The 18,109-nt window shown below is 40.9% G+C and overlaps 1 protein-coding gene across 3 annotated transcripts in view; it reads right to left on the bottom strand.

Annotated features, from left to right (window-relative positions):
- The window catches only part of cblb (Cbl proto-oncogene B, E3 ubiquitin protein ligase), a 101,447-nt gene that overhangs the window by 40,907 nt on the left and 42,431 nt on the right, over window positions 1-18,109 (bottom strand). For all 3 annotated transcript variants that reach the window (XM_006800536.3, XM_035911955.2, XM_087847127.1), the window contains 3 exons: window positions 17,531-17,668; window positions 16,943-17,030; window positions 15,697-15,828 (listed from right to left, as the gene is read on the bottom strand). In XM_006800536.3, the coding sequence (XP_006800599.1) occupies window positions 15,697-15,828; window positions 16,943-17,030; window positions 17,531-17,668 (358 nt within the window). The remainder of the gene's footprint in view (window positions 1-15,696; window positions 15,829-16,942; window positions 17,031-17,530; window positions 17,669-18,109) is intronic.

Here is an 18,109-nt window from a genome sequence, read left to right as displayed (position 1 = left end):
AAGCTATGCTTTTGGTAGCCATATAGTTGGGAACGTGACTGTGGACTTGTGGGAACTGATGTCTGTTAATTAAAAGCTTTACCTTTAGCCACATGATCGTTTCATTCATAAGTCAACATTTTAGTAGCACACTGGGAGAATTCTGAGTCAAATGATTATTCTCTGTGGGCTTATTACCACACTACTATATCACTATTACCATTATCACAGAAAAAAATACAGGCCATGGCGGTTGCATACATTACTTATTGTTTTCTTTGAATAAATAAACCTGCGGATTTTTATCATCCTTAGCTCTTGGACAACTCTTCTGATAATTCTTTTCACTCCTCTGTCTTTCAGGGAGCACCTACTTGTGGCCAGTTTATGGTAAATGAGTGATCAGTTCTGCAACCAGTGCCACCAGCTTGTTTTGCAACAATAAGGTTACAAAGGTGTTGAGAGAACTCACTGGTTTTACCAGTCATGAGATCTTTGTTGTGTGACACCTTGGTAATGACAGACCTTAATAGGCCACCAGCTGGAACTGAACCAGCTCATTTTAATTTGAATTAAGTGACAGGATTGCTTGGAAATTACTGATAGATTTCAGCTGGTGTCACTGCTTTCCATGCCTTTTACACCTTCTTCCTTGTATAATTTCTCTATTACACATAACTTTTTTCATGGACATCTATGGTTTGATTTCTTTGCATCTGTAGGTTGGATGGGTTGCTACTGACATCTGGTGAGAATGTCACGTCAATACTGCCTTCAAAAATATATTTACTTTGAAACTTGGTGAAAGTTAAAACTTTTATTTATTTACTTGTTTTCTTTTATTATTCTTATTATTATCTCTGTGGTTATACACTGCTGAAGCTGACAGGGATAGTAAAGAGAAGGAGTAGGTAAAAAAAAAAGGGAAAAACTGCAAGACTTAAACAAATAGCTCCCTGTGTCCACCCCAACATCCCTGGAGAAGCCGATGATAACCACATCTTGCATGTGAGCTCTCGTCAATTTTTAGTTTGGAAGGACCAGCATGTCTTATTAATGGAGACATGCGGGCACACACTCCCTTTGTGACTCTAATCTATTGTGGGTGTTTTAACATTCCTGGATAAAGTTAAGTTCTTTCTTTTTCTACAGTTAAGGTTTATTTGGCAACTATATCTGCTTTTGATATTGGATATGATGAGGTGACTTAAGGTGTACTTTAAGTACGCTGTACTGGTGTAGAGTCAACAACCTGTCTCTGAATGTGGACAAAACAAAAGAGTTGAATGTCAACTTCATGGGAGCACAGAGAGATCACTGTGCACTTAACGTTGATGGATCCTCTGTGGAGGTCGTCAAGAGCACCAAATTCCTTGGTGGTCACCTGGTGGAAAACCTCTCCTGGTCCCTCAACACCAGCTTCATAGCTAAGAAGGCACAACAGCATCTTTACTTCCTGTGGAAGCTGAGAAAAGCCCATCTCCCAACACCCATTCTCACCTTTTACAGAGGGACTATTGAGAGCATCCTGAGCAGCTGCATCACTATCTGGTATGGTAGCTGCACCGTATTGGATTGCAATATCCTACATTGGCTAGTGAGAACAGCTGAGAAGATCACTGGAGCCTTTCTTCCCTCCATCACAAACACGTATCACACCCACTGCATCCGCAAAGCTGCAGAGGACCCCACAAACCCCTCACACACACTCTTCACACTGCTGCCTTCTGGCAAGAGGTACCAGAGCATTCGGGCCCTCACTGCCAGACTGTGAAACAGTTTCTTCCTCCAAGCCATCAGACTCCTGAACACTCAGTAACTGGACCTTAATACATGTCACTACCTCGAGCACTTAACTGCACAATCTCATACACACAAACACACACACGCACACCTTCATACATCAAGCTACCTTTTGTACAATGCTCAGTCTTTTGCACAACCCACTGTCATTGTTGCACTTTTCTATTGCACTGTTGTGTCTGCACTTTCTTGTGTCTGTATTATTCTGTTCTGTCTGGTGTTGCACTGTTTTTTTGTTTGGTTTTTGGCAATTTTTGCACACTTGCAATTTATGTAGTTCTGTGTTGATTGTCTGTTATATGTCATATGTAGCACCATGGTCTTGGGGGAACGTTGTCTGGCTTCACTGTGTACTGTACTACTGCACATGGTTGAAATGACAATAAAGCCACTCGACTTGACTTGTGTACTGCTTCTCACTTTAGCGTCTGCAAAGTGAGTGGGTAGCCTTCATGCATTTTTTTGTGCATCCTTCTTGCACACAGTTCTCTTCTGACAGCCTTAGGGTCGTATTACGTCCAAATATGTTAGGGTACCTGGGTCGTTGTGTTTTTTTTTTTCTTTGACTCTTGTTTATTCGTTATTGTTTTCTCTGTGTGACTTTTTTCCTAGTTGACTTATCTGTTTTTCTAGTTCAGGTTGTCTGGTTAGTTATTAGTTCCCTTTTCATGTCCTGGTCTTGCAATCTTGCAATCAGCCTTACACGGACAGCTTATACACCAACTGGGTAGTGGTGGTTAGCACCAAGCTAGCCTGACTTAGCAGGTGTTCTTAGCAAGGTGAAGAGCGGAAGAACTGAAAGATGACTGTGATGACAGGGGTGTATGTGTGCAGGCAGGTGACCAAAATAGCGGCGCGTGAACAACGCGAGGCTCAGTGTCTCTCCAGAATCTGCTATTTAGCGTTTTTTTTTATCTACTTTTAACCGGATTATTCATCCAGAATTGCTGTGCGTTGCTGACCTACAGCAGACAAGAGATTCTGGACATCTGGACTCATAACTCCAACAGCTTTATCGCCGATCTCCAACTCATCCCAGAGATCTCCAGAACACCGGAGGCTGCCCACTCTCCCCGGCCGGGCGGAAGTGCACGCAGACGGCGCCGAGAACGTAAACAAAGACGAGGTAGGCGCGGAGGGCTACGGGCAAAGCTAAAGCTAACACCACACTGGTTGCCTTTACCCAGTATTTTCCTCGCCAATGTCCGTTCTCTGGCAAACAAAACGGATGAGATACGACTCTCCATCACTAACAACAGACGGATTATGGACTCAAATGTCATCTTTTTCACCGAAACATGGTTGAACAACAGCTGCCTGGACAATGCTATCGAGTTAGCAGGACGCCACACACACCGAGCCGACAGGCTAGCAGATGACTCCGGCAAGACCAGAGGTGGAGGTTTGTGCATTTATATTAACAATGCTTGGTGCATGAACTCCACTACTACTGAGAGTCACTGCTCACCTAATGCAGAGTTTTTAATGGTCAAATGCAGACCTTATTATCTCCCCAGAGAACTCACTTCGATCATACTCACTGCAGTATATAGCCCCCCTGACGCTAATGCTAGGTTGGCCATGAAAGAACTTTCTGCACCATTAACAAACACCAGAATAAACACCCCGAGGCTGCTTTTATTGTTGCTGGCGACTTCAACCACACCAACTTAAAGACAGTCCTCCCCAGATTCCACCAACATGTCTCCTGCCACACCAGAGGAGACAACCCTTTAGACCATGTGTATTCCAACCTGGCTGGAGCCTACAAAGCCACACCCCTCCCCCACATTGGACAATCGAACCATCTCTCCCTGTTCCTCACACCTAGGTATTCACCACTCATCCAATGTGTGAAACCTGCTGTGAGGACAATTAAAGTGTGGCCAGAGGGGACAGACGCAGTGCTCCAGGACAGATTTAAAAACACAGATTGGAATATGTTCACCCACACAGACCTGGATCATTACGCCTCATCTGTACTAGATTACATCTCCGAAACCACAGACAGTGTGACCACCCAGAAACGGATCACCATGTACCCCAACCAGAAGCCTTGGATGAACCGGGATGTTCGTCTCCTCCTGAAGGCCTGCAACACTGCCTTTAGGTCAGGAGATGCACACGCCTACAGTAAAGTCAGGGCTAATCTAAAGAAGGGCATCAAAAAAGCCAAACGCCATTACAAAAAGAAAGTAGAAGAACACTTCTCCAACTCCAACCCCCGATGCATGTGACAAGGACTCCAGACCATTACAGACTACAGGACCACCAAACCCTCCCCCGCATCCTCTGATGTCTCCTTCCTCAACGAGCTCAACAACTTTTATGCTCGTTTTGAGCGAGGGAACCCCACAACCACAACCAAAACAGACATGACGCCAGACCACCAACCTCTGACTCTGTCCCCCACCGATGTAGGAGCGGTGCTGGAGCAGGAACAATGTCCACAAGGCTGCAGGTCCTGATGGCATCCCCGGGCGTGTTCTCAGAGCGTGTTCTGGGGAGCTTGCAGGAGTATTCACAGACATATTCAATCTGTCCTTGGCCCACGCTGTGGTACCGGCCTGCTTCAAATCCACCTCCATCGTCCCGATACCCAAAAACTCCAACCCATCTAGCCTCAATGACTACCGCCCAGTAGCACTCACCCCCATCATCACTAAGTGCTTAGAGCAGCTGGTCCTAGCACACTTCAAATCCTGTCTCCCCCCCACCCTGGACCCCCACCAATTCGCATACCGCCAGAACAGGAGCACAGAAGATGCAGTCTCCATCGCACTGCACTCTGTCCTCTCACACCTAGACAATAACAACACATACGCCAGAATGCTGTTTATAGACTTCAGTTCTGCATTCAATGCAATCCACCCCTCACAACTCATCAGGAAACTGACAGACCTGGGCATCAGTTCCCTCATCTGCAAATGGTTACTGGACTTCCTGACCAACCGCCCCCAACATGTCCGGCTGGATAACCGCTGCTCATCTACAATCACAATGAACACCGGTGTACCACAAGGCTGTGTGATGAGCCCTTTCCTCTACTCCCTCTTCACCCACGACTGCAGACCTGCTGATGGTTCCAACACCATCATTAAGTTTGCAGATGACACCACGGTGATTGGCCTCATCAGTGACAACAATGAGGCTGCCTACAGGGAGGAGGTAGATTGTCTGGCTGAGTGGTGCAACAGAAACAACCTGATGCTTAACACCGAGAAGACTAAGGAGCTCATCGTGGACTACAGGAGGAATGCTGACCCACATCCACCCATCCACATTAAGGGGACGGCTGTGGAGTGTGTGAGCAGCTTCAAGTTCCTGGGAGTCCACATCTCTGAGGATCTCATTTGGACGACCAACTGCTCCAAACTGGTCAAGAAGGCTCACCAGCGCCTCTTCTTCTTGAGGACTCTGAGGAAGAACCACCTGTCCTCAGACATCCTGGTGAACTTCTATCGCTGCACCATCGAGAGCATCCTGACCAACTGTATAACAGTCTGGTACGGGAACTGCTCTGCCTCGGACCGGAAGGCATTGCAGAGGGTCGTGAAAACTGCCCAGCACATCGCCGGAGCACCACTTCCTGCCATAAAGGACATCTACAGGAAGCGGTGTCTGAAAAGGGCTGGGAAAATCATCAAAGACCCCAGTCACCCATCACATGGACTCTTCACCCTCCTTCCCTCTGGGAGGCGCTACAGGAGCCTCCAGACTAAGACCACCAGGTACCGGAACAGCTTCTTCCCCACAGCTGTCAGACTCCTGAACTCTGCCTCCTGACATCTGACCCACGTTAAACTCATGGACTGAACATACACACACCCACAACCACCTACACACACACACACAATGGACAACTGTACCCTCAAACACACAATAATAACATGGACTGAACCACCACTCACAACCACTAGCACTTTATATAGCCTCTGTAGAAATTATCCACATATCCCACTTATCTTAACTGCACTACTGTATAGTTCTGTGTAAATAATCATTCTGTACATACGATAATTTTTAATCCTACAACTGTTTATAACTTGCATAGTTCACATTTCTGTATAACTGTATATCTCAGATTTCTGTATAGTTTTTTTTACTTCATATTTATATCCTGTTCAAAACCTGTACATAGCTTGTACTCACTACAGCCTGTACATACTTATAGTTATAGAATATTCATAACATACTTCATACTGTGTACATTATAACATACCATTTTAGATCCATTTCTGTAATATACTTACGTATCTATATTATTGCTAATATATATTGTAATATATCTATATCATGGCTAAAGCACTTCTGGATGGATGCAAACTGCATTTCGTTGCCCTGTACCTGTGCATGTGCAATGACAATAAAGTTGAATTCTATTCTATTCTATTCAAAATGAGTGCAGGCAGACATATTATCACAGGTCTTTTGCCTTAGAGCAGTAAATAGATGTGTCTTCAACCAAATATCCCATACTATATATATATATATATATATATATATATATATATATATATATGTATTGTATCTCGTTCCTCCCCTTCAGGGAACAAAAGTTTAGGCATAACAGTTTGTCTTTAAAGAAGCTCAGTGACTTTCTACCCTCCATCATGCAGCTGTCAGGAATGGTTATAATTGGTGATTTTAAAATACACATTGACAATGACTGTAACATTTTATAAGTATCACGGAGTCTTTTCACTTTACCTAGCATGCATCAGCACTCACACTGGACCTTGTATGTGTTAAATATTGATTCTGTTTCTTCTGTGGACATTCTGTTTTCTGACGATCATTGTATTTTTTTTTAAATGGTGTGATTAGGTCTTGCATCTTAAATTCTTCTTTTGCTGTTAAATTTTTTTTTAAGCTTTTGGGGGCGCGCTTGAGCATGAGTAGTGAGTAGACATGTCTTCCACAGCTCCCGCTTTAATATATTAAATTAATTCATTCTGCACCTCGCAACCAGCTGAACTTCGTTTGAACATTTAGTAGGTGACTTTATTATCCTATGAGTGGATGAATGCCTCCTAAACCGCCCAAACGACAGGGTGCGAAAGACACAGCGCGGGGCGATTCAAACTCCTCGGCCTGTACAGAAACAGATGCTAACGCTAACAGCATGGACGCGCTAGCAAATGCAGTTATGGCGGTACAAGCCTCTATCGACTCATTTCGGGAGGAGAACCGGGCATCTATTGCTTCTTTACATTCAATCCTGAGTGGGTACGGCCAACGAATTACCGAGCCGTACCCACTCTGCAGTTCACACACAACGGGAAATGCATGAGGTTTACCGACCCTGCAGAGGCGCTGACCTACATTAATAATAATCCCGTGTTATTTCACAACTTATCTTTTCAGATAGCTCATCAACTGAGGATCATCAAGCTATTAACAACTATTTTAGAGAGTTTTATGCTAAATTATATTCCTCAGATTCAGCACCAGCTCAAAATAAGTTTGACACTTTTTTTTCTAATCTGAATATTCCTATTCCTATATTGACTCTGACTCGAAAGAACAACTGGAACAAAGTCCGACACTGGAAGAAATTAAAAATCCAATAATGTCCCTTCAGAGTGGAAAAGCCCCTGGTCTGGACGGGTTTCCAACTAAATTTTATAAGAAATTTATGGACAAACTTGCCCCTCTTCTTCTCTTGGTTTACACGGAAGCAATAGAGAATAACATTCTTCCGCCTACGCTTCGGCAGACATCTATTACACTCTTATTAAAGAAGAATAAGGACCCCCGAGATTGCACATCCTATATACCAATCAGCTTAACAAACTGTGATGGCAAAGTGGTCTCAAAAGCCATTGCACTCCGACTTGAGAAAATTCTTCAGGGGACCAGATTGGGTTTGTCCAGGGTAGACAATCCTATTTTAACCTGAGACGATTGTTAAATATCATCTATACTGAGGCTGATACTCCATCCCCAGAAGCAGAAATATCGATTGACGCCGAAAAGGCGTTTGATCGATATTGAGTGGGATTATCTTTTTCACACACTTTGGAGGTTTGGTTTTGGTCCTAACTTTATTCATTGTATCAAGCTCATTTACACTAATCCCACTGCTTCAGTCTATACCAGGGGTAGGCAACCTTTTTGATGACGAGTGCCATCTAAAATTTCCTCAGAAGTCAATGTACCATATAATTGCATTAGCAATAAATTTAATAACACTCTATATTAACGGTTGCTGCAGAGAAGAAGAGGCAGCTGACAGCGTAAAGATGCAGAATAACTCTAGCTTTGTGTCTTTTTTCATCCTAGCTGAAGTACGGGACAAACTGTGTTCCTTTTCAGCTCAATACGAAACGCGTGATATTTTCTCTTTATACGGGACGATTCCATTTTTTACGGCACGGTTGGCAACTCTACTAACTAACTTTATGAATAAAATAAAGTTCACTATCAGTAACATCATAGCACGCACCCAGCTGTATAGAAACTTCATGCTAGCTAGTACGCAGTACGAGGTATTGTAACTGACTGTAAAAAGTCAGCACAACGAAAATAAACTACACCTAAACTTGGTTTATATCTGACCCAGATAGACTGCAGGTCATAATTTCTTACCTGATGTTCAATTCACCTGACACTCAGCAGCCGCCTCGGGTCTCTCCTCCTCCAGTCTCACCTTTCCCTCATCCACCTGGCCTCTTGTGGCAGCTCCGCCATAGCCACCACCAAACAACTGAGTTCCTTTTACACATCTGCCAGCATCTGGCCAATCCATCATCTTTCTAAATAATCATCGGCTCATAAAAACGAAAAATCACAATCGATGGCCAGTCCAGCTATGGTAATGCCATCAGTTAACCCTTCGTGTGCCAACTGTGGCACACGTGCCCAGGGCATGGTATCTCATCGGAACCTTTTCCTCTTCACAGAGGGACCAAGCAGGGGGATCCAGTGAGTCCATTACTTTTTGTTTTAGCTATACAGGCACTTGCAATAGCTCCTAGAAGCAATAATAGCATACAAGGTGTGCTGCCACTGCTGGGGTGCAGTAGCTCCACCACCCCACTAGGGGGAGGAAGCGGGTTTGTGTACTCAAATTTCTCTAGTAAATATTAGTGATGGGATTTCCGGCTCTTTTTAGGGAACCGGCTCTTTCGGCTCGGCTCACTAAAAAGAGCTGGCTCTTTCGGCTCCGAACCGGCTCTTCAGGTTGTTTTGTTGCTTTAATTACATTATTATTAACAATAATATAAAATTATGCACAAAAGGAATTACTAATGTAAAAAAAAAAGTGGTTTTATTTATATATGTTTATATATAAATATATGCGGTGGCCCCTAGAGACAAAGCACGTACAAACTCCAAAAAGCACGTACAAACTCCAAAACACATTCCTAGAGTTAACTGAACTTCCAAAACAGAGCTACCTAGATCAGTTAAATTACACAATTGAAAGCATATGTGTATTGTTTGTGTATTTATACACAAGCACTCATATATATTCAAATAATTAAAAAAAAAAAAGTTCATTTACCTGTTACTACCACACAGCAAATCAGGTCGTTGGTACTTGCTGGCTGTGTAGCCACTAGGTAACAAAAGCTAAACACTGCGCCTAGCATTCTGGAGCACTTCTGTTGTGTTTTGTACGTGTTTTGGAGTTTTTACGCGTTTTGGAGTTTTTACATGCTTCAGGGTTTCTACGTGCTTCAGAGTTTGTACGTGTTTTGAAGTTTGTACGTGCTTTGTCTCTAGGGGCCACTGTAAATATACTTTTATTTATTCACTCCACATAAAATGTAATAAATAAATCATATAATACAAAAACCAACTAGTCACAGTTCAACTTTTAACTATTTAAATTTTCAGCTTTTTCCTTTTAAATAAATTTAAAATGAAACAACACAAAACACTGCAAACCACAACATAAGAAAACAAAAACAACATGCACATTCTCTGTCATATGGACCCGCATGAATAAACTTTCTGAATCCTTTATCATCTGCAACTGAAAATAGTTGTTGATGATTACTATACCTTTCTACTCCCTGGCTCTCTTTCTCTCTTTTCCCCTCCTGCTCTGTTCCTGTGCTACTGCGAGTGTAACTACCGCCTCTCCCCCCTCTGCCCAGCGCAAAGCACAAGGCTCGCATGCGGAGTGAAGCGGGAAAATAGTGCGATAGAGCGAGAAAGAAAAAAACCCCCACGGCTCGCAATAAGGAGCCGGCTCGAGTCGTTCACCTCAAAGATCGGGCTCTAAGAGCCATTTCGTTCACGACCGACACATCACTAGTAAATATAGGAAAAGTTAATGAAGTCTGGCTAAGTTGATACCAGCACACGAAATATTAGCTCGGAAGTTGGCTGTACTGGAGCATGAGAAATATATGGTTGTAAGTACGATTATATTCTGTGTTCATGTTAAGCATGTGATGTAAAATGGTTTGTTGACTCTCATATTTGAAGCCGGCATGTTAGCTGCACTGCCGAAGCTAATTGTGTTAGCATGTCAATAGGAAATTCCATTATGTGTTAGCATCAAGCTAGTGGGATTTGGAGTTAACATGTTTTCATTTATTTTTCTTGGTTATACCAGCTGCAATTTAAGTTGTTAAGTCTTCAGTCTGTACCTTGTAATGTGAGAAATATATTATGCTCCAAATGTATGTTTCAATATGTTTTTTCTTATGTTTGTAGTTTTACAGTGCCTTCATCAGGGAGACAAATAAACCCTGCAATGAGAACTGGAAGCCTTTGCCTTTCCTTTTGAAGAACTGTTTATCTATCTGCCAAACTGGGCATCAACGTACAGGGAGGGCAGAACACAAGGTATCTCGTGTGGTGGCATAACTCACACTGTCTCACTGTATGTGGACGATTTGTTGTTATATGTAACAAATCCAATCACATCTACCCCTGAAATCCTCAGTCTTACAGGAATTTGGAAGCATATCTGGATACAAACTAAATTTAGCTAAAAGTGAATACTTCCCCATTAGTAATAATGCAGGAGAATACCCCAATCTGCTATTTAAGTTGTCTACCGAGTCCTTTACATATCTGGGTGTAGAAGTCACCAAATCCTATGACAGTTTGTTTAAAAGTAACCTCACTCCTCTATTGGAACAGTGCAAACAAGATGTTAAAAGATGATCTATTTTACCATTATCTCTCATTGGGAGCGCTAATTCTGTAAAGATGAATATTGTGCCAAAATTTATGTATTTATTTCAGGTGTTCCTAGGGTTGAGCCATATCATACCGTCCACGGTAATACCGGTATGATGTTGGGCAATGACAAGAAAATTAAATATCGCGATAGAATATGGGTATAATGTGGATGCGCAGTGCCTTTGTTTTCATACGCACATGGCGAAAAAGGCACGGCGGCGACGGAGAATGACAAGGGCGAAAGCAGATCGTTGAATAAAACGGATGAACCAGAATTGGTTTGTAAAAATGCTGCAACTTCAGTGATGTGGAACTGGTTTAGCTTTCGTCCATCAGATACACAACAAAGCACTACTTTTGGTAGAGCATGCAAGAGGACTGTCATTATTACCGTGTTTTTTGGAAAATACGGCACACTTAAATTCAATCATTTGATTTTTCTGAAAATCGACAGTGCCCCTTATAGTCCCGTGTGCCTTATGTTTGAATTCTGGTTGTGTTTACTGACCTCGAAACGAATCTGTCAAATGTTTTAGTACAACTTTGCTAAGCTACGAACCCGCACCACTTGTCGGAACATTACGGCTATCGTAGGCAGGAGCCTCGCGGAGTGATACGTACGGTGCTTCAACATAATATTACCGTATTGCGTGTGTATAAGCTCTTTTTAAGTTTTGTGGATATTACACTTGATTATGCTGAGGATATGTCGGCCAATTTCCACTGGAAATGCCTTTTGGTTAAACTGTCAGCAAGGAATTTGCATTTGTACTGTTAGATTTTTATATAACTTTAATGCAAAAAACAGCTGCTTGTTTAAGTGAAAATACATTGATGGTTTTTTGTGCACTAATAAAATTGTGGAGTTGTAAAGTATTTTGTCTAGTGTCAATTATTGTCAGTTATATCGTTATTGCAAATTTTCGAATCTATATCGTGATAAATATTTTTGGTCATATCGCCCTGCTCTAGGCGTTACCTGTTTACATACCACAGTCTTTTTTCATGTCATTTAATCGAATGGTTTCTTCATTTATATGGAATAATAAAACGCCTCGTATAAGAAAATAATTTATGGAAAGACCAAAAAATATAGGTGGGCTGTTACTGCCAAATCTGTGCACATACTATTGGGCGGCGAATCTCAATACCATCTCTCTATGGCTAAAGGACTAGAATGATCAGATCCCTGCGTGGCTACAGATTGAAAGAGTCACAAGCAGGCCGCATTCACTCCCAGCTTTACTCTGTGCACCCCTACCGCCTCTAGTTAATAATGTTAAAGATAACATAATTGTTACTCAATCGATAAGCATTGTAAATCAGTTTAAAAAAACATCTGGGTATTCAGAGTATTTCTATTCACTCTCCAATAATACATAACCATCTTTTTCAAGCATCCCTAATGGACAATGGCTTCAAAATTTGGCACGACAGGGGCATTCAGAGTATTGAGGATTTGTATATTAATGATACGTTTGCTAGCTTTGAACAACTATCTAGGAAATGTGATCTGACTAATAACCATTTTTTGCGATACTTGCAAATCAGAGATTTTATACGTAAAAAGGTTGCTAATTTTCCTACTCTCCCCCCTCCTTCCTGTTTGGATTCTATACTAAGGGTCAATGAGATGAAAAAAGGCACAATATCATTTATTTACTCACATATCATGGACAGTTGTAACCTGTCTATTTCATGCATTCGAGAACAGTGGGAGAATGATTTGGGTACCCAGTTGTCTGATGAAGAGTGGGATATGGCTCTTACCAGGGTCCATTTGTCTTCTATATGTTCAAGACACTCCCTAATACAATTTAAAGTGTTAGACAGCTAAACTAGCAAAAATATTTCCGAACATAGACCCATCGTGTGATAGATGCAAACAGACTCCAGCTACTTCCCTTCATATGTTTTGGTCCTGTCCGAAAATTGCTCCTTTCTGGTCATCATTTTTTAAAGTCATCTCTAAAGCCTATGCCTGTAACATCTCGCCTTCCCCCTTTGTGGCAATTTTTGGTTGTTTCTCTGGTATCGCGACTTCTGTTCCCCCTGCCCATTTACAGAGGGTCATTGCCTTTTTGTCATTATTAGCGAGACGCCTGATTTTATTTAAATGGAAGTCTACTCATCACACAACCACAGTCCATCACACAACCACTGGATAAGGGATGTTATGCAAAATGTGAAACTGGAAAAATCAGATGTACTCTCAACGGATCCATCGGCAAATTCCACACAACATGGCGACCCTCTGTTAACATACGTCAACAATCTACCTGGTCTGGAACTGGAACCTTGAATGTTTTTGTCTGCCCTAGAACAGTCCTGTAAAAACAATTGAGAGGTGCACCGCCCTTTTTTTGTTTTGTTTTTTGTCTGTGTGTGTGTGTGAGGTTTTTTTTTGTTTGTTTGTTTGTTTCCCTTTTCCTGTCTTGGCATTATCTGTCTTTATGATCTGTGGGGATTGTTGTTTTGTGGTTATCTGTAGAATAATAAGAATGCTATGTATGATAATTGTAAAACTACAAATAAAGTGTTAAAAAAAATTTTTAAGCTTTTCATTTATCTTTACCCTCTTATAATGGCGTGGATCTCTCAACAGATCTTTTTAATAATCATTGTCTTTCTATTTTAGATGAAGTCGGTCTTGTAAAAACAGTAGCTCCTTTTTCATTCATCAATGATTAAATGACAGTATTTGCTGTTCATCTTCTTGTTAGAATTGCGAGAGCTGCCTATTTTTCAAACCTGGTTTTGAAGACCAGAAGTAACTCCTTACTGTAACTCCTGCTGTACCTGCAGTCCCAAGTTTTTTAAATGAAGATTGGGAAATCTTTCTCTCCAGCTACTCCATACTTGGCTGCAGACCTCCCAAGTACAAGCTGGAGGTCACTGCCTGATAAAGCCAGAAGAACCACATCTGGGAATAGCAGAAACGTGATGCAGAGGCCACCAAAGTACACATCTGCACCTAGAAATTTTGTCCATAAAAGTTATGAACATAGTCTTGAAGGAGGGTGGGCCTGGTGGAGTCCAACTCTCACCGGGAAATGGGCTCACTTACTACCGGCAATGCGAACCAAGCTTTTGCTATGGTTATGCTAGGAACAATCCCATAGTCCCAAGGTAATCCCCACAGGATGCTGTTGGGGATAATGTAAGTTGTTATTTTGTTTAGGAAATATGTTATGGGATAATTAATTATAAATAAAAATTTCATCATTTTCCATTTTAAAGATAATTTTTAAATATAACTTTAATATACTGTATGCAGTGGTCCGCAGTTCACCTTTCGCCGATTTTTTTTGTGCAGCTTTGCATGCTTCCCCCCTCCCCTAGACAGAGCATTGTGTTCTGCGTCCTGATCAGCTGTGGACCATTGTCAATCAATCTCCTGTTAAGTACAGAATGCGTTCAGCTTGTCAATTTTACATAAATCTTCGATCGCTAGCAGTGTGACTCTGAAGTGCTGCACTGTATGTTTGTAAGTTTTCTCCAACAAACACAAAAATGTCGATGAAACGTTTTGCACCAAAGGCAACCATGGGTGCCTTTGGTTTTATTCTATAATACTGGTCTTATTTTTCTACGAAGTTTTGAACTTCCATAGAGAAAAGTGTGGAAATGTTTGAGCCTGTTGGAGAAAAGTGTATAAAGTGTGTAGTGAGGGGTTTTACTGCTATAAAACATCTATAATAACTGTAAAAAAAAAAAAAAGTTAGCTACTTCGCGGATTTCACCTATTGTGGGTTATTTTTAGAACGTAACTACCGCGGTAAACGAGGGACCACTGTACATACTGTATATATACAGTACATTAAATGGGAAGGAAGATAATAGGTTTAAACACACACTCTATAGATCTGCCAGTGTTTGGTATTTTATATGAATAGCCTAAAGCATGCTAGAGTCATAATGAAAATGGGAAACCATAGACCCATTTTGTATTAACCTTTCAGCAGTGCATTTTAAAGAAGTTATTGTCCGACTCTTCAAGACTGTAAGCGTGGCTGTTAGGTGCATTTGTACAAGCCATAATGTGTTTGTAGTGTTGCAAAAAACACTTAAAGGTCCTGTGAATGTTTGCCACATTTTTGGTCTTGTTTTAAGCCCCTCAGAGTAAAATGTGTAGACTGTCGTACTGCCCAGAGATTAATAACATCAGGGTCAGTGCAGAACTCTAGCAAGTCTGAAGAGACATGACTACAACACCATGGTCAGCGAAGAGATACGTATGAAAAAAGGGAGAACAGGACATGCTAATGACTCATATGAGAGTAACATTTACAGACACTGCTCATACAGCTTTCAGTGCACAAACAAGAGGCACAATAAATACACTAGTGTAGGACAGGTTGCTGTGAGAGACACTACATACAAAGACAACAGGAAGCAGAAAACCACAAGGAGAACCACAAGCAGAAAAACTGGAATATATTGTGTGCATATAGTCTCAGTTTTCACTTCTGCTGATATGTAGAAATTCAATTTGGACATATTCATGTGTACAGGGAAGGAGTAAGGAAGAGAGGGGGGGTTTGTTGGACTGACTGCTGAAGAAAGCTGCTTTGACTGTATTTTTCAGAAGTCTTTTCAAACTTCTATGCAGGCTCATTAATGCAATATTTATCACAAAGAAAACATACTACCCAACTGGACAGAACATTTCTCAGTGTGACAATGAACAAATGCATATACACATGCAATACCACCAATATTTAATAACTTTGAAATGGACTTCTGTGATAAGATTTGTTACGGTACCTGCCAGGCAGTAAAACAGGAAGTACACATGAGGTGACCGCATGGTTCAATCTTGATGTCTTTGTCATTCTCAGCACAGATCTTACAAAGCTGAAAGGTAGAGCCCATTTCACAGTACAGCTCATACTGCTCCTGTTCATGCAGAAAATACTGCTGTTAGTCATCAAATGGCATATAAAAGTCATGAGAAACATATAAACATGCACCATGCGTACAACACACGTTTCCCATCTCGTCTTGTACAATGTGTTTTTCTTCTCTCACTCGTTCAGAGCTATTCCATAACCTTTTATCTTTAAAGTCCCAAATTTTATTTGGGGATCTAACTGAATAAGTGTTCAGTTCAAAAGAAAAAAACATGTTTTCTCATAGTGAATGGTGCTGCACCAAATTCACAGAAACAGACTATTTTTATTGGTTTAATTTTAAAGGCTTCCCCCTCAAAAACCAAGTCTGATTTGTCACCATTACTAAACAAAATAAGTACAAGAACAGGTATAGCTGTGTAAGAACTGCTAGCTACTAAAAACCTACAATTTATCTGTACAGTTTTGAAACCACAGAACAATCAGAATTTCCACACGAGTCAGCATGTAGCATAAACCAAAATGGTTTTAAGCATTTTCTAGAGAAATTTTCCCAAATTACTTCCATTGTGACCATTTAATAATCTACCAAGAAGAAAATCACTTTTGTAGCGGAAGCCTTGGTGGAGCTATGTTTTTAGTGATGTTTTCAATGATGCAAGCAAAAACTACCAAGCCAAATTCCATGAAATTGTGCAGTGATGTAAATATTTGAAAAAGAGGATCTCATTGGATGGTGATGTAGAACTGGATAACTTTCTTAAAGTGGCCTTGTCAGATAATACTCTTGCTGGTGCAGGAAAAAACAAATAAATAATAAGCAGACTGCGTGCTGGGCAACTGTCATTCACCTTTGAAGTTTCCCAGTATTCCCTAACTGATCTCGTTTGGAATAATTTTCTCAGAAAATTAAAATGTCAAAGGACAGGGAACACTACACCATTACACATGAATGAATAAACAAATCACTAGTAAAAAGTGGTGTAAAAATAACTTTTATGTACTATTTTGAAATTGAAAAAAATGTGGTGTCACAATTATTTATGTGCCATTACAAGTGGGAAATTTGTAGAGTATTATAAATTTCTCCACGTATACATGTTTTTTTTCAGTAACATAGAAATGCTTACACACACACATAACCACACAGACAAACCCACTTGTGTGACTTTGATGTGATCGTGAGGTGTCGGCTCACATAAACCAGTGAGGTCAGGATTGTAACTGCGACCATCTGGGAATAAGTAGCTGTGAATTTAAAGCAAACAACCAAACAACAAAGAACAGCATTTCATTATATGTTATATTTATAAGAGTTTAACTTGTGCACAATTCAATAATCATGAATTCTGTCTAGTTAAAAACAGTGGGTATAATTATGTAATGAGTAAAGTGAAAAAATGGATTAGTAGTAGTGTTTGTATCAGTAATATAACCTGTTTTTTCCACCGCTTGAATTAAATATATATGTCTAACTTTTTTGAAGGCTTTTAATATTATCAGGTTTATTGTAACAGACAACATCAGATAAACACTTCTGGGTCAAAAACCCTTTCTTGATCCAGGATATAGCTTTCATAAAAGAGCTTTTCATTCACTGATCTCTGGTTTGCTGCTAAACATTTAAAGTGAATCAGATGTGACCACTGAAGATACAATTTGTGACTTTCTGATTGTAGAAAGCGACAAGCTCACCACATACCTGCAGAGAGTGAGTTAGAAAAAGAGATGTGTGACAGGTTACATACAAGCCCTCCTTGTAGCCATCGATTAAAGCCTGGAACAGCGGTTTGTTGTTGGGAATGGTCTGCAGTATGTTTCCATCAGTGGTCACATAGCCAATGGCCCATTGGCCCAAACGTGTACAACTCAGTCTGAAGATGTAACTATTAGAGAAAGATAAAGATATGCATGACTCACACTAAAAACATCACTGACAAGGAAAAATCTGGTAACAACTGAAAAGAATGCAGTGACTACTGGAGAGTCAGTGACACCTTGGAACGATGGCATTAGGCGCAAATCAGGCTTACAACAGAGTCTGTGTCTTCTGTAAGGTGGACCCCCAAACAACAAAACACACAGGTGTTCACTCTGTTGAGAAGGAGGCCTGGAGTCACCCAAAGTCAACTTGAGTCTGGCAATGATATGGTCCAAATTATAGAAGCAACCATGATAGGAGATATTGGCAGGAAACTTCAAGCCATGGCAACAATAGGTTCAGAGAAAAAAGGGTGAAAGGTGAAAATCAAAAGACAGTTACATGTAGGCTTGACACTATATAAATGTCATGGTTACAGGTTTTGGACTTTTGAATTATTTATTAA

Source organism: Neolamprologus brichardi, chromosome 10 (genome assembly GCF_056152115.1).
Source record: "Neolamprologus brichardi isolate AB-2024 chromosome 10, ASM5615211v1, whole genome shotgun sequence".
In the NCBI taxonomy this organism is placed as follows: domain Eukaryota; kingdom Metazoa; phylum Chordata; class Actinopteri; order Cichliformes; family Cichlidae; genus Neolamprologus; species Neolamprologus brichardi.
The sequence above is the reverse complement of the archived record's forward strand: the minus strand, read 5'-3'. Positions and strand labels throughout refer to the sequence as shown.